The sequence below is a fragment of the Nesoenas mayeri genome (genome assembly GCF_963082525.1).
Source record: "Nesoenas mayeri genome assembly, chromosome: 1".
NCBI lineage: Eukaryota > Metazoa > Chordata > Aves > Columbiformes > Columbidae > Nesoenas > Nesoenas mayeri.
In genome coordinates this window covers 94,467,081-94,489,190 of record NC_137541.1, presented here as the reverse complement: position 1 = coordinate 94,489,190, position 22,110 = coordinate 94,467,081, and the positions used below count along the sequence as shown (strand labels likewise).

General features: G+C 40.0%; 1 protein-coding gene across 3 annotated transcripts in view; it reads left to right on the top strand.

Annotated features, from left to right (window-relative positions):
• The first annotated feature begins 1,576 nt into the window (after positions 1–1,576).
• The window catches only part of TMEM131 (transmembrane protein 131), a 103,522-nt gene continuing 82,988 nt past the window's right edge, over positions 1,577–22,110 (top strand). For all 3 annotated transcript variants that reach the window (XM_080342585.1, XM_080342584.1, XM_080342587.1), the window contains exon 1: positions 1,577–2,397. In XM_080342585.1, coding sequence (XP_080198711.1) covers positions 2,229–2,397 — 169 coding nt within the window. In that variant the 5' untranslated portion in view covers positions 1,577–2,228. The remainder of the gene's footprint in view (positions 2,398–22,110) is intronic.

Sequence of the window (22,110 nt, the reverse complement as noted above, 5' to 3'; positions counted from 1 at the left end):
TTGAAGATTCATACATACCATAATGGTAGGACTCACAGTCGTTCTCTCATTTATATCACCAACTTTTTTTTTTAATAGCGCAGTTGGTATTTCCATTTTTACTGCAAGGCAGATTTTGCCATCCTTACATCTTAGTTTCATTAGAGTTTCCATTCATTTTAGTGGGTAGGATGCTCTACAGCATGAATTAGAGCAAGAAAGTTGCTTGGTTGTGCAACACTGGATCTGAAATATGAGAAATAGAAAATAGCTGACTTGTTTTTTCCAGAAAAGTAATGCATGTACAGCAGAAGCATAGTTAAGAAGGTAAAATCAAGATCACTGTAATAAAGCAGCAGTGCTAACTGCTGTTTGTCTTTCTGAGTTCTTCACTTAGGTTTGATTATGCTCTTTGATGTGCATACCTATCCCCCACAGCAGTCAACATGTGGGCCTCTGCTCACAGTGGTGATCAGGCTTTATATTTACTGTGGTCTGTGAGGTTCTGAGAAGCGTGGCCAGAGACTCATGCTCCTAAGTCACTGACTCATGTATGTCCTTTTTCAATGCACTGGTCAAAAGATTATGCAAGTTTGAAAGATTACTAATTATACAGAAGCCTTTAACTTGATTCCTCACACATCTGCTGGAAATAGTACTGTTGCCAAGGAAGGCATGGATCCAAGGTTTCTAACTTTTCATTTCTCCCTTGGGAATAAACCTAGTTGATGCTGTGGCCATAGTTCAACAAAACCACAGTATCCAGAATTTCAAGGTGGTTTTGGGGTGTTCTGACAATAAAGAACAGTGTATATTATGATTGTGTAAGACCCATAACAAACGTTACTATTTTTAGTTAGGCTGTGTATTAGTCAGTTCTTTAAAGACTGGATATATCGCACCATCCAAATCTATAATGCTGTTGTGAGAGCTGAAATTCAACCACATGTTCCAAGCACTCCAAACCCAGTGTTGGTCACACAGGCAAATTAATGATTAAGGAACAGAGCGTGGGTGCATACAACTTTTTACTCTAAAAGACTAAGCCAGTTCACCACTGAACAGAACCTCTTTGTACTACTGACTCTTCCCTCCACTCCTTTATCCAAAAGGACTTTGGCAGGATCAGTCCTAACCCTGGACAGACAATATCCAGAGCAAGCTATGGCTGCAGTTCACACATTTTTATCCCTAGCCTTGCTACACCATGTGCCTGGTGTCATGGCCTCTTTTGGCATCAGTGAAACGCACCCATCTGCCAGGGCAACGTTTGGTCCGCTTGATGCATATCAACGTTGTACTTGTAAGAATGTGCCTTCTCCTGTACTGCAAATCTGCTCCATGCTTTCCACAAAGGCCCTACACCCACCTGTGTCACTGAAACACATGGTGACAGCCGTCTATCTTTCCTCAAGAGTGGCAGTGTCACACCCTCGCTTCAAACAAAGACCTCACACTGTGTCTCAGGTGTGTAACACCTTGCTGTCCTCCGGTTTTATGGCTGGGGAGGCTGCTGCGCAGACGGGCCCGGGAGCAGACTCCTTCACGGTGAACGCTACCGACACCCCTGCCCCACCACATCCTGGGCCTCCAGAAACTCAGGCACAGGAAAAGGCCACAAACACCAGAGAGATACGTGCCCGCCAGGCGGCCTTTAACCGCGGGCGCTGCCGCCGCTCCCCCTGCACCGCCTCAGGCACCGTAGGAAACAGACCTTCCCCCCGCGGCCCTGCGCGCAGCCGCCCTCCCGCCGCCATCTTGAAGGCGGGCAGGAGAAGCCCCAGCGCCCTCCGTAGGAAAACAATAACGGCGACACCCCGACCCTTCAAGTGAGAGTATTAAAGAGTCAGGGTGGCTCCAGCACGAAGAACAAGCACCCACAGAAGAGCTAAAGTCACGTTTAAAAAAAAAAAATAAATAAAATAAAGCAAAGCATAAGAACCCACTGCCTAAACTCTCTACCCCAGATGAAAGCAGGCGGCTTGCCCATACTTAAAATGGCAGCTGCTTTCCGCCCTCTCCTGGTAACCCCGCCCCCTCAGGCCGGCGCCCTCTCCCTCCCCTCCCGCGCCCGCCCGTGACACACGCGTCAGGAGACGCAGCGCGCTGCAGGGTGCCCGCCCCTCGCTCCGGCCCCGCCCCGCCTCGCCCCGCCCCCTTCCCCCGCCCCTCCCCTCCCCGAGCTCCCCCGCGCGCGCGCCGCGGCCCGGCCGGACACACGGAGGACCCGCACCGGCTGCGGCAGCGCGATGACGGCGCGGCGGGAGGCGGCGGCGGCGGCGCCCGGCTGCTCTGGCTGCCACGGCTGCCCCGGCTCGCCCTTGCTTCGCGCCGGCAGCTGGGCGGCCGCCTGGCGGGGCGCGGCGCTGCGCTTCGCCCTGGCGGTGCTCCTCCACACGGCCCGGGCCGAGAAGGAAGGTGAGACCCAGATTTCCCTTCGTTTCGTATCCTTTCCCCCTCGCCTTCCTCCTCCTCCTCTTCTTCCTCTGGCGACGGTGTTGGGGCTGGTGGCGGCCGCGGCCCGCGCGCTCCCCGGCGGTGGTTGCAGCGGGGGCGGGGGGCGGCTGGTGGGGCTCCCGGGCCTCGCCGCCCCTTCCCCCTCGGCGGGGCCGCCGGGTCCCGCTGCCCGCCGTGCTGCGGCCGCGCTGGCGCTCGCTGCCGTTGTCCGTCCGTCCGTCCGTACCCCCTCACAGCCCCCAGCGCTCAGCGCGGCTGTCGGAGTGCGCCGGCGAGTCTGCGTGTGTGTGTGTATGTATGTATGTATGTACGTATGTGTAGTGCTATGGGAAACGTTGCTGGCATTGTGGCAAACTTAGTGGGGTTGGGGTTTGCCTTCCCTGACAGCGGCGGGGATGGAGCTGGAGCTGCCCTTTAAAAAGGAGAGGGGGAGGAAAGAGCAAAAGAAAGAAAGAAAAAAGGCTTTCTCGCGTTGAGCTGGTTTCCCTGCGGCAGGCTTCCAGCGGGAGACCTAGCCAAGCCAAACAGACGGCAAACCTGCCTGGGAAAGGGCAAAAATGCACGTTTGGAAGTGACAGCGAGACCCCCCCCCCCTCTTTCACCTCCCCCAACTTTTGACAGGTGGCTGTCGCTTTTGCAAGGTCGATGGTGTCTTCTCCAAACTTTAGTGAAAGTCAGAAGAAGACTTTTTAACTTCTAGCGTCTTTGATTTTGGCACGTTGTATTTTCATTGTGGTTTAACAAGGAAAAAGCGCCCCGAGCGAAACACCTAAGCATATTCTGTAGCATTGCTGAGAAGGACTTTCAAGCATTTCCAAGGTGCAGACTCACAGTCTACTTTAAATTGTGGTTGTGTGGCAGCATTAAAAAGCAGCAGATAAATGTAGTGTGTTATAGAGAAGTAGGTGAAACATATTTACTTTGGCTGACATGAGAATTTACTTTTCAAACAAGCTGCTATGCTGGAGGAGGGTATATTGGAAGGAAACTGTAATGTATCAGGCCAGATGGGGTCCGAGGGGATGAAACAGAATAAGAATTAAAAAGAATGAAAAGGGTATGGCATAGGAGTTTAGTGAAGAGGTTGTAGTCATGTCTCTAGACCAGACTTGAGGGAAGAAATGCATCCTAATAATGTATCAGAATAAATGTAGATATGCCTTTAATTTTCTAATGAAGGGCTCAATTTGAGTAATATCTTAGCAACTTGTTTTTATAAATATGATGATGTTAATATTAAGGTGATGATTAAAAAAAGCCCAATTTTGAGTCTCAGCCACTCTTGCTCACTTGACTTTGTCTTCAGAGAATTTAACATCTAGAAAACAGTGTGAAGAAGATTTAACATTCTGAGTGATGAGAATTTGTAAGTCTGTCAGTTCAGTTTGTAGTGTCTTGAGGTACTAGAAAAGTTCCAATGTTTCAGAAATACCTACTTTTTAACTGTGATTTTGGTTGTCTTCCTTTACAGGTAATAGCTTATATGAGTTTATAAGCTTTATCACTGATGTCATATGCTGGTGTGATAGAATTGATTCATGCCCTAAAAGTTAGTGACAGTTGGGGTCATGACTTGGCTTTGTTCATTTGTGGAAGTGGTGGGGTTTAATCTGTCAGGCAGCTAAACACCACACAGCCATTCGCTCATCACCTTCCCCACAGTGGGATGAGGGAGAAAATCAGGAAAATAAAGGTAAACTGTGTGGGTTAAGATAAAAAACAGCTTAATAGGGCAGAACAGGAAAATAATTGTAATAATAACTCTGATATAATAATAAAATAATATGTGCATCACTTGTTTTATAATGCAGTTGATCACCACTCATCAAACCTATACACAACCAGTTCTTGAGCAGTGATTCCCATGGCCAGCATCCCCCAAAAATATATACTGAGCATGACATCATACGGTATGGAATATCCCTTTGGCCAGTTTGGATCAGCTGTCCTGGCTGTGCCCCCTCCCAACCTCTGTGCACCTGGTATGGTGTGAGAAGCTGAAAAGTCTTCTACTACTACTTCACAACAACCAAAACATCAGTGTGTTATCGACATTGTTACCATTCTAAGTCCAAAACACAGCACTCTACCAGCTACTAGGAAGAAAATTAACTCTATCACAGCTGAAATCAGGAAAGGAAGAGATACTGTGGACTTTCTCTGTGGACTTCCTTGGCATTCCTAGATCAACAAAGACAGGTTTAGATTCACAGAGTTTGTATGGATATGATTGAAGCCCTTCAGGAAAATGGAATTATTTGTACTTGTACCATTTCCTTCTATTGATACAGTCTATTACTTAAAACTTATGCAAGCAACACTTCTGTCATTTTCAACAAGTGAATTTGATTCTCATACAGAACATGGATCTTTTTTCAGTCTTTCTGATTTCTGACACTCATTTTTCTTCCTAAGATTTCTGCTGCTTGAATGTAGTCTATGAGTAGTGCACTTGAGCTTACTAAAAAGTCTTGGTTTGGTGGGTTTTGTTTTATTTGTTTTGTTTTGGTTGTTAATCAGTCTTTTATGGATTAGTTAGAAGAACTTGATGATCTGCGTTTGTGGATCGCACATTGAAAACTGTTAGCTTGGAGTCTTCATTTTGCTGAGTACAATGCCTGTTTATAGCCCTGGATAAAAGAACAGCGGAGTTTTAAAGGAAGACAACATTGAATAGTGACTTGTGAGATCCCGTCCCACTGATCTTAAATTAAAATCTAAGTGCCAGTTTGCAAGGGGCAGTAACTGAGCATAGGTGAGGAGAGACCAACTTGGTCACTGGGCCTTCAGACCATGGTAGGAGCTCACAATGAAACACTAGTTCAGAAGAAGGGAGGGGAAGCTGTTTCAGGCTTGGTCCTTCAGTGCCTTAGCTTCTACCAGGTTAGGTCAGGGTAAGCATAGTAAGACACAGTTTAAAAAAACAGTCACCTGGAAGTAAGGAAATAGCTAGGAATATGCTTTCCATCCCCCAAATGTGGGCATACATGTTTCACTACAGCTGCAGGAAGGAAGCTGTAGAGGGTTGAGAACTGAGGTTGTGGATTCTTGCTCCTGTACTATTTTTGCACTGGTGAATGGAAGGTGACTGTAGTGCTACACAGTGCAGTATCTATTTCAGAGAAGTTGACATAGAAAAAAATGGATAGAAATGGGTACTTGGGCAATAAGAGTGAAAAAATAATAGATCAGAATATCGCAAAATAAATTGAAAAATGCAGTTGGAGGGTAGTATTTTCCTCTTTTCATGTACAGGAGGAGAAACGGGAAAGATGGAGCTGATGTGCAGAAGAGTAATGCTGCTTCTTTATGCTTCTGTGGAGAAGGAGCAGCAAGCAGTTCTTTATGGAGCTGTCATGAGTAGGAAGAAGATGGATGCTGAAGTATTCCAGATTGACATGACTGCTTCTAGTCCTCAATCTTAGTTAAAGAGTTTGAGGGTAAAAATGTAACATAAACAGCTTTGCCATTTGTCTGACAGCAATAAGCAAAACTGAAATCCTTTGTGTATATAAGCTGTAAATCAAACTCGTGGGGAACAGTGATATTGCTGTATACTCTCTGTGCTAGAGAACTTGTGGAAAGTATCTGCTATCTGAACAAATATGGGAGTAGAGAAAACTGCGTGTGGGCCAGCCAAAAAAACTTAAACATCACTTTCAGACTAAACATTGATATGTGTGACTTTTTTTGTTGTTGCTTTTTGTTTTGTTTTGTTTGGTTGAGTCCTCAGTTCCCAACCTTATGCCATTTAGGAGGGCAAAAATAACTTAAGAATTTCTTTTGCTTAAGAATTTCTTTTGCTAACACATATGGTTTTCAGGCTTTTAGTAGGCTCATCCTTTCCTAGTGTAATTATCACGTTCTGTATTGCCACATGGATCAAGGACAACTTTCAGTTTGTTTCAGCACGTGTGATTTTTGTTTTAGTTTGTTTTTTTGTGGTTTTTTTAGTTATCTTTTGAGGGGTCACATAACAGCCCTCTGGGTTTCAGGTTGAAGGAAGCCATAGTAATGCCATAAGCACCGTAGTGAGTAAAATATCTTGAAGACAAATGTCTAACATCAGCGTGCCTTTCTGATAAATGTTTTGTGTTGTTCTTTTATTTATATTAATTTATATTGATTTATAATTTAAAAAAAAATTATACTACAGTGATTTTTTTTTTTATAACTTTTTATTTGGCCAGCTGACTGAAAGACCGTCAAAACTATTTTGATAGTTCTCTTTTCTACCCACCTGCTCACAAGATTGGTGCAATTAGAGCAAGTTTGGCACTTAGGCTAGGTTCAATCCCTAACTGTAACTTTTGAAGTTATATCTTAGTGCTAGATCTGGGAAAAATTACTATTTAAACATCTAAGATCTGATACCAGATAGGTCAGTGAAAATGCAGAATGTTCTCTTTTTCTAAAGCTTGACATGCTCTCCACTAACATCCTAGAAACAAAGATAGTTACTGAGTGTAAATGATAGCTAAAATAATCATGGAAGAGTTGAAGGGAGGTGTCGTCTTTAAAACAGTGTACTGGGATGCTAGAGTTCTGCTTCCATTTTTGCCATTCTGTCTAATCTCAGGCAAGTAGCTTTTCCTTTTTGCTTTTTTTTAGCAGTATCTAAAATGGCAATCCAGACCAATTCATATGACTATACAAAGTAGATTAATGCTGTAAGGTGATGTGGGAGAAAGCTTTTATGTTTAAAATAACGTTATAAAAAAGCTCTTCGCATATATGGCTTGTTTGTCATATCCTGCTATCAGAACTAGTATAAAGTATGTTATCATTTATTTTAAAGCTAATGTTTTGACCCTGACTTAAGTCAAAATGTGATCCAGAAGGAATGACCTCAGTCAAACTGGAAACACTCTAGCAGCTGAGGAAGCACATCAAAATCATGATCACTGTGAGGAAACCACAGTGAATGAAAGTTGACCATGTTGTCTCACCGCATTTTTTAAGCTTAACTATGGGAGAGCTGATTAGGTTTGCGCTATGTCTTTGCTCTTGTGAATGGTAAATATTAACCATGTGCTTGGATTGAAAGGTCTTATACTTGTCTGCAAAATCTTTGGGCTGAATTAAATTTAAGGAAAAATTGCACTGGACAGGAAGTTGAGTCCACACATTCTCCATCACCTTTTGTGTAATCATGACATGTTTGCTGTTCCCTTCTCTGCATCTTCTCCCTCACCCATGTGCAGTTATATTGCAAGACTGAGGTACCCTCACCTGTAAATGTCGATTGAAGGATGGTGTGCTGCAGCTCAGGGCCTTGGTTTGTAAACTCTTGAGGGAACTTGTTCTGTATTTGTATAGTGCCTAACATGATGAAGCCTCTCCAAAGTTTGAAGAAGTCTATAGGCTTTGCTTTATTTAAAGCTTTCAGTTGTGCTTTTTGTGATTGGTAGCTGGTATTGCAATATGGTTTACTTTGAGTAATTTGAATACATTTGTGCATGTTAAAATTTCAGCTCTTTGCAGTAAAGCTTGGATATTTGCCATGTGTCACTCTATTTCAAAGCATGCCCAGTTTTGCTCTGCTTAAAGCAATACATGTTACGATTCCATGGTGTGATTTGCAAAGTTTGTAAGTATAAAGAATCTTTCAAACCGTAATCTTGGGAGTTTGACAGTGGATGGTAGATGTTGTGGTTCATGCATAACCAGCAGTAAAAGTTGTGTGACTAAAGTGCAGGCTAGAACCAGTTTGGTTTGTTGCTGTGTTTGTGGGTTCAGCAAGAATAAAAGTCAATAACGCTCTCTTTTATTTCTCTCACTAGTAACTGCTATCCTGTGTGGTGCCTCTGACTTTGTCAGTCTACAGCCTGAGCTTACCTGGGTGTAATGGGAGCTGTGAGAAGGTGTCTTTTTTTTTTTTTTTTTTTTTTTTTTTTTTTTTCCCTTTCTCTAAAAGACAGCATCTGAAGTAAACCTGCACATTTCATGGCGATAAGTGGGGCTACTCACAACTGGGCTGGGTGATACCTTGAGCAGCTTCCTTGAACTCGACCCACTCTGGCCAGGCAGCCGGGCTGGAGGCCTCTGGGGTCACTTCTAGCCTGCACTATCCTGTAGTTCCAAAAGGTGAACGCACCAGGTGCTTATTACAAAAGCAACTGATTTGAGCCATTCACCTGTGGTAGTCAGCAGATTTGAGTGTAAACTAGAGTTTTTTTAAAAATCCTTTCTGTTATTTCTAAAAATTTGTGTTAGTATTTCAGCATATATAATTTTTAATACCAAGATAGAGGATGCAGAATTTCTTCTTACATAAGGAGTATATCAGTGTCTTGCTTGAATGGGCTTTATTTTGTGATTGACATTTGGCATTAGTAATCTAGCGTGTTAATTTGGAAATAGGAACATAGTGCAACTTAGTTTGCTTACTATCACTCACCTTTCTTATATGGAGAAATTGTTAACAAACAGTCTGGATATGGAGGCAGTAATTCTTGCCACAAACTTCCCTTTTTCTGTTTTGTAAAGCTTGTAAACTGAAAATATAGATGCCTGATTTAGGAAACCAAAGGAACCAATGACCATGAGAGTTAAAGGGGAGGTATTTATATTTCTAGTAATAAATGCAGGTGAAGAATAATACCGTGTCAGATACGGGTTAGTTACATGCAGCTGGTAAAATTTTAACATGTGATGCAGGAATGTTGGTTATTTCTGGTTTCTGAACTGTCTACATGGAATAATTAGTGATTTACCAACAGTAGCAATGATGTGATGCAGCATCTGCTTAAATCTGTTTTTAACATTTTCTGATAAGCAGGCTTGGATGACTTGTGCTCTGGAATATTAAAAGGACTAAACCAGGATTGTGCACAGTCGTGCTTGCTCTCTCTTTTTAAAGATCTTGAATGTAATGGGAAAACAGCAAGGAACTGGAAGATAGCAATGTAGTTCTATTCTCTGAAAAGGAGAAAAAAAATTAAGACCAGTTTGAGATTTTTCCTGCTGCACTTACTAGATCTATCTTTTTACTATGACTATCATAGTGATTTTTTTTAATACCTCTCTTCCTACTGCGTGGCATGCATAGCGGTAGAGAACCACCTGAAAACAGCTGGAGCTTTACTGTGGTTATTGAACAGATTTTAAGGATACTTGAATGAAATTTAATGGAAGGAGGTGTACAGGAAACGAAACTGTATACCTAACAGCTCCTTCTGTCCGTGTACTGTGTGAAGTTACAAAATGTAGTTTAATAGAACTGTTTAGCTGACTCTAATACAACATGCTTAGGTTTTCAGAATTTTTTCATCCATGTATCCATTAACTATTCTTCATAATGTAATCTGTCTTAACAATCGTCTTTTAAGGCTTATCTGAGGGGTTTTTTTCAGTTGAACATCTAGATGTCTGTTGCACTGTACAGATTTCATGTAATAGAATGTGCACAGACTTTTTAAAGTTACTTAAAAAATCCCAAACCGCTCTTTGTTTATAGAGTTATTTTAAAAGTTATTTAAGTCAGGAAATACAGCTACTAGTGGTGTGAAACAAATTAAATTGCCGTTTGAGGGAGTGATGGTAGGAGACAAAGTCATAGACAAGCATGGTACTGATTTAAATAATTTCAAATACTTGTTTCCACTAAACCTCTTATATACCCTTTTTTGTCAACTTGACTTTTTAGATCCATATATCTGAAGCAGAATGAGGTGCTTGAGAGGAGAGTGGTCATGAAGAAAAAAATGTCTGAGAAAAGTTCTCAAAGAAAAGATTTTTCAAGGGAGAATTTTAGCTTTTGAAGACATAAAGCTTTTTCATTTCCCTGCAGGCATACTCTGTTAGAAACATCTCAAGGTAGTTTCCGCAGTGTGAAATTGGATAGCTTCAGCATAGTATGATGTGACTGGCTTATGAAATTTCTTTATTTTTGTAATAGATAAGCTGCAGACTGAAAATGTCTGGTTTAGATTGAAGATTATAGAAGGTAAAGAAATCAACTGTTTTTCGTGACATCTGCTTCCACCAGGGGATTTTTGGGTCCTGCATTTGAGATGTTGATATAGTATGTTGAGTTTAAAAACTAATTATCTGAAGCTTGTAAATAAATCTGAAATCATCTGGCAATACAGGAAAAGTCTTAATGAGTCAGTGATTTAGACCAAAATACTGTACAAATAATTGCAGGTGGAATTTGTAGATAATGATAAAAACTATCCAAGCAACTAGATAAACTACAGGGTGTTTGGTTTTGGTTTATTCCCAGCAGTGGTTTGTTCTCTATCTTAGAGGCTGCTTACAAGGAGTTCCCCCTGGCTCTATTCTGGGACCTGTCCTGCTTAATATCTTTGTCACTGGTCTGGTGTTGGTGTGTACTGAATCTGGGGAGCAGTCAGTGTGTTCAAGGGCAGGGCTGCATTTCAGAGAGATCTAAACAGGACAGAGCAATGAGCTGCCAGGACCTTCATGAAATCCAGAAAGGACAAATAGAAAGTCTTTCAAATGGGACAGAATAACCACTTGCAGGGGATACAAGCTGGAAATGCTATACATGAGTCAGCAATGTACCCTGGCAGGGTACAGGAGTGTAGCCACTAGACTGAACAATGTGTTTATTCCTGTTTATACTCAGCACTTAATAGACCACACCTAAACCACTGCCTCCAGTTTTGCTCTCTGCTGTCCCACTGGAAGGCCACAAAGATAGCTGGTGAGCACGTGACCTATGAAGAGAGGCTGAGGGACTCAAACCTGCATGGAGATGAGGCTTTGGAGGGACCTCATGGCAGCCTGCTGATATCAGTGTAGAGGTTATGAAGAAAGTGGAGCCAGACTTATCACAGAGATGCATGGCAGGGGCTTGGGAGACAATGGCCATGCAATGAAACAGGGAAGGTTTGTTTTGTAGCAGGAGGTGCTGGTCTGTGGTGATGCGAGTAAGAAAGGCACTTAAGCACTGTAGAATATGATTGAAAATGATCTTTATTAGAGCTAACACTATACAGAGAGAATAGTATAGATAATCTTACCTTTGTTTTGATACTGGGAACCCTGAGTTGTGCAGCATCAAACAGGCCTCCCGACCATGTTCAGCGTATTGTGCAGACCTCATCCGTAGAAAGGGTTACCCCATGTTGGTCCTTCCAGCTATTGTTGGATTTCCTTACAAGAAAACAACTCTATTCAGGATTTCTACTATAAAGCAGAAATGATGCTCACATGAGAGCTTCTAGCTGTGCTTTTAGATAAAGGCAAGGCTGCCCAGGTGGCATAATGGCTGGTACCAACTGGGAGCTGCCTGCAGACTCCTCTGTTACAGGGAGCTGGCTGTGCTCATCCTGCTGCCCAGCACAGGCTGACAGCCAGCCCATGCATGGGGCACAGTACAGGCATGGACCTATTCAGATTAGATCTTATGTGAATCACTGACTTCTCCATGGATCACTGCAGTGTTCTGGCTTGACAAAATGAGACCATATTTCACTGTGAAGACAGGCATTAAAACAGATTTCTTAGAGAGGCTGTGGAATCTCTGACCATGGAAGTTTTTGAGGCCCAGCTAAAAAAATGCCTAAGCAACATCGTCCAAATGCAGCATTCACTGTGCTTCAGCAGAGGGTTGAGCTAGATGATGTGTTAAGGTCAATTCCAGCCTGAATCACTCTTTCTCTGTTTTGGGTGGCCCTCATGATCTTAAAAACTTAGTTGGAAGTTCTGGTAATTTTGTTGCAACTGACAGGAATATCTGTAAGACAGGAGAATTCTGGATTTCCATGTAACTCCATGGTGAAATTAATGCCATGGTAGTTGTAATTTAGATATGATTTAGAAAGAAGTGGAGTTGTAAATTGATCCAGGAAGTTTCATGTGTTGCTGCATCACTAAAGAAATGTGATCATAGAATAACAAAGACCCTGTCAACTGTTCTCGTTCTATAGTCATGCATCACATAGGCTTTATTTGTCCCCTAGTTCTCATTTTTTCTCTTGAAAATTTTGTTTCAGAAGAAATACTTTTATTCCATTTTTCATGTGAAGGATAATATAACCATTGGTTTCCATCTTTGCTAGCTGCTGGTAATATGACAATAAATTGGACTGTGATTGACATGTTAGTATACAAGGTGTATTAATGTAATACTTAACAATCTGTGCGACTCATATCTGAGGCGATACTGAGAGATCTGGATATTGAATGTTGCCAAGTTTGGCTGTTCCATTCTTGCAGTAGGAGACATGGAGTACTTGGTCCTTACTGGAAACCATTTCCTTCTCATATGTTTGCTGTGGTGTTTTTGACCTGTGGGTAACTTCAGTCTGTGGAGCCAGCATTGGGCAGTCTGGAGAGGTACCTGAAATGACCATTATCTGGTGAGACCCTTGCCCCCAGCCATCCTGCTACTTAATTCAGTGACAGAAAGCACTGACACTGCTCTTGCAGGTTTTTGCTCCTAAATCTAAGAAGGAAGGTGTGTGTGGGGGGAACTTCTGTATTATGATACAGCTGCTTCTGTATTATCATATACCTTCTTAGTTGCCTTTCATGTAGCTTAACTAGGTCATGATCTGCTTGAGTAGCTTTGGCTAAACTGTATCTTGTAATGATGAAAAGATGAACAAATTCCTTGGTTTTCGGGGAAACCTGATTATGTTCATTGCTGAAGGAGAGATTATTTTATTGACGGACACTGATTCTTCACAGGTGTAGTTACTCTGCCTATTAGTACTACCAGATATCGTTATCTGATGGAGAAAAGGCTGAAACAAACTTCAAACATCAGGGAAAATTTTATCAGGGTTTCAGTACTTGATGAGTCTCATGAATTCTTCCTTTGAGCTGAATTTCTCTAGGGAAAGTACATTAGATTAAGGAACTCAGAAACTGAATGAAGAATTTATTTGGCATTATTTCGTGAAGCTTTAGTAGTACCTGTATTAGGGGAAAAAAAATCTAACGCTAAAGGGCCATTTAATCTAGCAAAGGTACATATATTTAGTGAAAATAAGTTAGTGTTGCCTTAGGTAAGGGGCAACTTAGTGATGTGGGGTGATTTCAATCTTTAAAGTAGAATTAGATGTGTCTCCAAAACAGACTGTGGTACTATGCCTAAGGATTCAGAATTATGTCATGAAATCATGATCTGTGTTGCGCAGGGTGTCAACCTAGGTCATCATGACAGTTTCTGAAAGAGTCTCACCAGAAGAGATTGTTTATTTACTTCAGAAGGGTAGCTGCTTCTAAGGTATTTTGGGTAGCTGAATCGAATTTCTGCAATTAAACATACTTAAGCATTTCATTTCCATATGCCTACTTGCACTGTTAATTTCTTTTTTTTTTTTTTTCTCCAAACCTGAATTTCCCTTATTTTGTTTCATTCTATTTGCCCTATATTTTATCTTCTTTCAAAACTTGCTGCAGTTGTACTTCTCCACCCATTTTTCTTCTGGCTTTATCAGACATTGCGGCCAGCTCTATCCTGCTCAATAGTCTGGTTTGCTAAACAATTGATATACTTATTACTGCCACATCATTAACACTAGGGCTTTACCATTAGGCTTTTCCTACCTTTTCTTGACCTTCGGTCATTGTATTTATAGACTTTGTATGGTAGCTGATTAAGCATTAGCTTGCTGCTTTTTTGCTTGTCCTCCAGGCTTAATAGCTGTTTTCAGTGGACACTTGAGTAATAGCTGCCACATGAGCACAGAGAGGGTGGAGATACTTTGCTCCTCCCTCCCAGTGATTCTTCTCTCCAGTTATAATTTAGTCTTAAACCAGCTGCAGGTGTTAGGCAGCAAAATCTAAATTAATGTGGTGTCCAGGTTCCGTTGTTGTGCTATAAACTAATGCAGTTCCTCAGAAGTGACTAAAAAAAATGGCAGGGGGGGATCAGGGCAGGGTAAAGAGCAGAACTCTCACCCAGCAGGGCACTGTTGCTGTGTTGACACGGGAATTGAGTGATACAAATCATCCTCTATAGCAGGCAACAAGTTAGGAATGGGGATTGAAAACAGAGGGGTGCCCACAGAGCATAGCTGTGGCTTTTACCTGATGGCATTCACATTGCCAGCAAGGCATTTAGATGTTGGAAGGTACCTGTCTGGTTCTGCAGTCTTCCTGTTCTGTGGGTTTTCTTGGAAACTATGGAAATCCCATCCTCCTTCCTCTTTTCTACAGTGCAGAGAACAATTCTTGCTCTCTGTGTAGGTTTATCAAGGTCATTAATCAGCCTGGATGTACCTTTTAAGTAGGTCTTTGCACTAGATTGGCACAATCAATTTTTTTGAGCAAGTGGGTTTTGTGGCTCTGTTCGGTGGCTAATTTCATAAGAATGCAAGTTTGGAAGACTGACTTAATGGTAATATTTACAGTTATTGTCAGTGAATGCATTGTTCTGAGGCTGCAGAATCTGTGAAGTGACTAATTTCTTGTAAACTACATATTAAATGTTTGTATGTGCTGAAATAGCTAGAACTCCAATTGAAGTCCGTGTTATCTGTGCACACATCAATATGCAGTGCTATGTGATTAGTCAGAATGCCACAATTAGAAGTTTATGATTTAACATTAGACAACTGAAGTGTGATGAAGATTTAAGAACAGTTTGGAAGGGCTGCCACTTTCCCCTTCTTTCATTGCAGGACAGGTTATCTTGTTTCTGAGGCTAGTTCCAATTAATTTTATGTCTGTACAAGCTAAATAATGACAAATCTATAGAGGTATACCTAATTTAGCATATTGAAGTTTTAAAATATTTTAAATCACCATCATTAGGAAGAATAAAAAAACATAATTTGCATAGCCCAAAGCCAGAAAAAAGGATGCTATTTGTAGATGCTGGGTTTGTCTTGAACTTCCTTTTAATTTTTTTCGTCTCTTTAAATGATTTATGAGAAGTTTCCATGAGTGTCAGAAGTATTGTTATCTTTGACCTAAAAACAATGTGTGCTGAAATCTTTCTCCAAATGAGAGAATTTTTTTCCTTTTTTAAAAAAAAAATATATTTTGAAAGAAATATTCTCATTCATACCCCACTATGAAGTCTTCGTGAAGAAACAGAATTTAATTTATTTCCTGAGAAGCATTTTGGAGCCAGCAATTAAATATCTTTGAAGGAACAAATGAAATTATTGCAGTGTTTAAAAGTAAAGCACCAACTTAAAGAAAATTTTTATAATAGGTATTATAGCCTAGTGACTTTTAAAGTTATATGATATTTATGGCTACCATCTGAAATAGACCATTTTGGTCAATGTCAGATAACTTTTTAAACGCCTATTTACAAAACAGAGTAAAAAAAAAAAAATGCTGTAGCTGAAATGATTGAAAATGCACATTTCCGGAAGGTGGAAATACAGGCTGAGTAAGAGTAAACATCTGAGAATAAAGGTGTTTGAATAATGTGTTTCTTTTTTTTCTGTCCATCTAAAATAATCTGAAGTAATTTTCTTACAAAAATAACTAAATGAAAGCAGACTGTTAGGTGTAGTGTTACTTCCAGTGAGATTTTTTGTTTCTAGGTATGTTTCTATAGTTTCATTGCAAGGATTTATCTGTTACATGATACATCCAAGCAGTGCAAACTCCTTAAAAGAAACCTTCAAGCAGTTGCACCATCTTCTGAAGTGTGAAACAACCGTTGTGAGCCAGATGTGTGAACTGTGTCTTCAGGAGGGGCATCCGCTTTTTTCCTTTCTCAGCCTAAGCAGTAGCTTCGTGGTCTCTTGGGGGCCCATGTTCTGAATCAGAATTGTGCTGTCACTTTCTGATCTGTGGCTGGCTTTAAGAACCGAATTGATCACTGAATTCCTAAAAACCTGCATCAGCCTTAACTAAGGGGAAAAGGGATGAGTGGATGAACACGATGTGACAGCTGTCCTTAACCGGGAAAGAGCCTTGCTATGTAAAGAAGCCTGTCTGGTTTCTACAGTCAGAAATGACACATGAGTAAGTTAGTGAAAGATTATATACAGACTTAGTTGGGTAACAGTGTATACACTCAAATTTGTGCTGTTGTGTCCAGTAAAATACAAATTATTTGACTTTTTTTCCCCTCACTGTGGAATAGTGAATTGTGCACTCATGTATTGCAGTGCAAATGATCTGCTCTCTCTTTAGCTTGTACTAACTTGGGCATAGGTTGGGGCATGTGAACTTGCTTGAGTATGTGTTGTGTGAAGTCATAGTTTTTTTTTTTTTTTAATCAGTAGTACAAAATGAGGTTTTTAATGAAAAATCTATCTTTTTGTAATTTACCTTAATATAATGCTCTTTTGTTTTACATGATGATTAAAGTGCATAATCTAGGTACGTTTCTATTTCAACTCCAATATGTAAACAGAAAATAAAAATACAGCAAGCTGCCTTTTTGAGGAATGGTAATTAGAGGTTTTAATAAAAAAAAAATATTAATATATTTCTATGTAAAAAGACTTCAAAGTGACTTAATTTTGCATACGATCTTTACTAGTTTGTGTGTATTTACCGTCTTGCCTGTGATGGCTCTTCCTGAGGTCTGTTGGAAAAATTATCCATTTCCCTTTGTTATGGCCTACTGGAAAAGAAACAAGCAAGTTGGCCATGTAAGTGCAAGAGGATTCAGCTAGAAAGGAAACCTAATAACTGGTGCTTGTCTCTCAGAGCCTCTTGCCTGAGGTTTGGTGGCTCTTAAGAGAATGGTGTTTTACATTTCCAGTGAACGCTCACCTCTTGAGATGTAGACAGAAATTCAGGCTGATAGCTTCCACCTTGGAGAATAAGGCCTTTCTTTAAACAGCTTTTATATTGTTCAACACTGAACTGGGATGTGTTTCTTGAAGCTCACCAGACTTTTGTATTCTCGAAGCAGATAAAAATGGCTGCTTACATTACAGCATAATTCTGTTTTTCTTTATCTGTGTGGTATTTATTTTTTTTTTACAATGCAGTGTTCCTTTTATAATGATGTTGGTTTATCATTCTTTATCTGCCTGCCTGCAATTCACAAGCTGCTCCATTTTCCACTGTTCAGGATTATTGAAATTGTGTGATTGTGCATAAGCAGTTAATTCATAGTCAAAGCTTTAAAACCAACTCATCCAGTTTAGTTGTGCTGTTCAACCGGTAGTGATACAAATGCTGTAATTACAATTACATAGACAGAAGTGAATGACACTTAGCACATTGTAACTGGCTCATGTGGTTGTACTTACCTTGAAGTGAGCTTAGTCATTAAGACAAAGGGTTAGAAACTGGACTTTTAAAAAAACTTAGTGTAAATTAGGCCCAATTTTAATAAGTTGGGACACTATTTCCAGAATTTGGAGAGAATTCATAAACTAGATGATATCAGGTTATGTAAATACAGTTTACAAGAAAACTGGAAGATTAGTTCAGACAAGAGTTAAGGGAGAAAACAGTTCTTACAAGCATGTAAGAGGACATATAATGATTATAAACATAAAAATAAATGAAAGCACTATTATGGAGTAGCTGTTCCAGAACAAAGTAATATTTCACGATAGTGTTTTTGTAAGCATATAGGCCAGAGTATACATTCCTGTTGAAATTAAAAAACTGACAGTGGCTAAAGGAAAGAAGAATTTGCAAAGCCACCTTAAAAATCAGATCTCAGAGGAGGCCTCATAACCTGTGAGCCGTGGAGAATGTTTTTTATCGTCGTGCACCAAGAGTCTTGACATATTGAATGGTCTCACATTACATGCAAATTTATTCTGTTATGTGTAATTCAGACACATCTAAAGACTGGTGTTGGCTGAAGTGATTTTTTTATATTAAGTTCCGGTTTACTTTGGGGAAGTATAGGTTTTTAAAATTTTCTTCTTATTACTTGATGCTTTATATGTGTTTAGTTTTCTTATTTTAAGCTAAAATATAAAAGACTTGGACCAGAGACAGTTAAAATAGGACTGCATTTGAGCAAAGTTTGGCTGCTTAGCTATATCAACTTGTGAGAAGATTATGCCTAAGTTTTGAGGAGTTTAAGTGAATTCAATATCTGTTTAGAAGAGTCACTATCGTTTCCATTTTTATTACTCTAGGTGTTTACCATCAAGCACTGTGATGTTGTTGGAAAGGGTAGGGGAAAGCATTTAGAAATCCACTGGTAATAATGGCTAGATAGTGTTTCTGCTGTTCCAGAAAGCTGTGGTTTAGGGGGTGGAGATTATGGCTGTGGTTGTGGTTTTTGTTTTGCCATTTTTAAAAGAGCTTGGAAAAGCTTAGAAAATACTTTCTGTAGAAAAAGGTGTTTTGGAAGCAAATGGAAAGACCTACATTCCTAGTTTTTAATGATATGTTTAATGAGCTTTTCATAGAAAAGCTGACTTTAACAAAGAAGTTGCGTTTTAAAGGCTGTAAATTGAAAACAGAAAATGAAACAGTATTTTTAGTGTTTGCTCTTGCTTATATCACTTCTGTTAATAGTGACCTACGGTCTGAAAGGAGATAACCAGGATATGCATGATATAAGCTGGAAAAAATTGACCCTGAAATGATTTAGTATTCTGGTAGTGAGAGTGAATCTGATAAATTTTCTTCTTGTGTGTGCCTGAAAGGATAAAAGTTTTCTGCTGAGGGGGATCTGCGTATACCTCTTAGAAGAAAACATTCTGTTCAGCAAAGGTGAGGAGGAAGAGCAGACTGATTCTTCTGGACTTGAAATCTGTGGATAACGAATCTTCATCCTTCTCCTTCTTTGGGCTGTGAACTTGCTAATGACATTTAAAGTTTGACTAATAACTAATACTAATCAGCCTTCAGGGCTTCAATTGCCTGGAGGGTCAGGAAGAAATTATTTTCCTAATGTGTAATTTGGCTTCATGGCTTCTGATTAGTGCAGCAGCAGATCCCACTGTGACAGTTGAAATACTTCCTACCCCAAATGTTCTGTTGTGCCCCTCTTGTAGTGGTTGCCAGTCATGTGGTAGGGGTGACCAAAATAGCACAGTCAGCAGTTTGTAACTTGCTGCAGTTTACTATTCCAGAGTATTAAGGTATTGGCTACAGTATTAGACTGATAATGGAACATGATGGTATCAGTCTGGACATTGGGAAGTAGTTTTTCCAGGAGCAATTGTTAAGAGACTTTGCAGAAACAGTCACCTTCCTCTGTAGCATGGGGAATGTTTCACCTAATAAACCATGCCTAAGTGATCTCATACTTAATTGCTTGCAGAGTCTTCTGGCATTGGTAATAACCTATTCTCTATTGGTGACATATGTATTTTGTGTAAAAGGACAGAAAAGACTTTTTTTGGACTTGCACTGCAGAAGTTTGTGAACTTGCTCGGCTCAGGTAGGACAAGTACAAATGGTGAGCAACTGTATCTAATTCTGGAATGGGCAAGGATTCAGAAGGAAGCGTTCTGCTCTTTGGGCACTGTCAACATTTCACTTTGAAGAAGACCTTGTCCTCTCTGTGGTCCACATTGGACAGTTTGAGAGCTGCTTTTGCAGAGATTTGGGTGATTATTTATGACTCATCAGGGGAGTTTTTTAAAAATTTAATTGGCTTTGCCTCATTTGAATGAGGTGACTCGTTCCTTCATCCTGAATTGAGTCTGAGAAGTCAGTTGCAAAAAGAAGCTTTCATCTTGCCAAGGTATACGTATTTATTTGTAATTTCCTTGCTTTGATGAAATAGCTGATAAAGTAGAAACAAAGTCTTGAAAATCGGTCTAAAACAAGGTAAGGGGTATAACCACAGAAACTTCATCACAGTCTGAGATGCCACTACTGAGAAATGGCCAGCAGCCAAGCTTTGCAGCGCATCTGACTTCACCTGGCACTAACTGTCATCCACTCTCTGAAAACATTTCTTAAATGATATAATGATGAATGGCACTTCTATTTAACAGTGTCATCCACTCAGAATGTTCCGTAACATCTGTTCCTTTGTTCATAAGGTGCAACAACGACAAAATAAGTGCAGAGTGCCTGAGAAAGTGCTTTGGGTTTACAGAAGGGCTGACCGTGTTCAAGCTGCTTGGGTAGGAGGCTTTGGCTGGTCTCTGTGAGCTGCCATGTGTATTATCCCTGTGGAAGAATTGTACCTGCAAATGGGGAAAAAAGCCTGAGGAAAATATTAAGAATTTGTAGTTTTATGTAAAATCATACATAGGAAGAAAAACATTTTGTGTTTTACTGGTTGATGATAGACTAGAAAACAGTTTTTTGTATTCCTAATGAGTAGTTTGTTAGTTCTTCTTGTCACAGTCAAGTTGTGTATATTCTTTGCTTCCAGAGCTGGAAGCTAGAAAATGAAAGAATACTGGAAAGGCCAACTTCACAGGTGCAATTCCTTTGAATATTAGGAAAGTGTGCTCTTTTTGGTAAATTCTTATATTAAATTGTGTTTATTAAATCCACAATAAATCTGATACATGAGAAATTCTAGATTTCTCCCTAAGTTAAGAATGGAAATTTTCCCCTCATATCAGATAATCTGAAATTTATTTTTTGTGTGTGTTTAACTGTCACACTTTGCTTTTTAACCTACCATGTCAAAGCTTCATTTTCCTATGGCTTGCACTGCAGTTCACGTATAGATTTTTTGAATAGTTTTAGAGACAAAATTAAACAGTGACTTGAATGTCTTACGTATGTATTGCCAGTTGACAAGAATCCACTTGTTCTTTCTTTCTGGATTAAACTTTAAACTGATAGATGTAGTCCAGTAATTTAAATTTTAAAATCCCAGATCTTCATAAACTGCAGGACTTGATCTTGCAACAGCCATTTAAATGCTGTTTTGTTGTTGTTTGTTTTTTTGCTTACTTATTTTTTTTAATGTCTTGCCCTATGTTCTGTATAGTCCTTCAATATAAATGACCCAACCGCCAGTTCTTGGATTAAGAATAATTTTTGTTTGTTTGGAAAATCACTAAGGTAATAACAATAAATATGCACAAACATTTTTCTAAGATATTGTGGACATGACTGACCAGTGCCACTCATGCTACTGTTAATATGGCAGGACATGCATATTATTTATAATCTGAGCTCCTCCTTCCCCTCTGTGGTAATTTTCACACTTCCACATGAGCTGGGCTGCTTTCTCAGCCTGTGTTGCTGAATCTTAGAATTCTGAGACGTGGCGGCTTGAAAAATAATTGTATAAAATTTTGTTCTTTGAGATTTTTGATTGGTTGGGCTTTTTTTTCTGCATACCAAAAGAGAGTTTTGGAGATGACAGGAGCAATCTTTGTTTTATGTTAAGTTTTACTTTTGGCCATATGAAAACAAGGTTGTGGAGTTTGTGCCATTTAGGAGAAGGTATCAAAATATGGGGGAAGTCAGGGGTGCAGAATGGGATGTGCAAACAATGATGTGTTAAGTAGCAGACTGAATTTTGGATGCTGAATGATGTGACCAGTGAGGAAATGCTTGGGACAAATATGTGTCAAAAACAGTGCTTCTCTGTGTGGTAGATACCTTTAATCCTGTCTGCGAAGAGTGCTTTTTCCTTGTTTTTGCTTTCTGAAAGTAATGTCACTTTTTCTTTTTAAAACATCTTAGAGATAAATGAGTATGTTGGTGACCTTCTAATAATTGTTCTTATTGGAACAGTGACCTTCAAAGTTGGAGGTGAAGGTTTAAATCTTCTTTTTCAGACTGGGATGCAAATTCCATATTCCAGTAGCATGAACTATCTCTCCTGTCTGCTGCGAAATCTTTAACTTCTTTCTGTTTAAGTTGTTCCTCTTTGCGGAA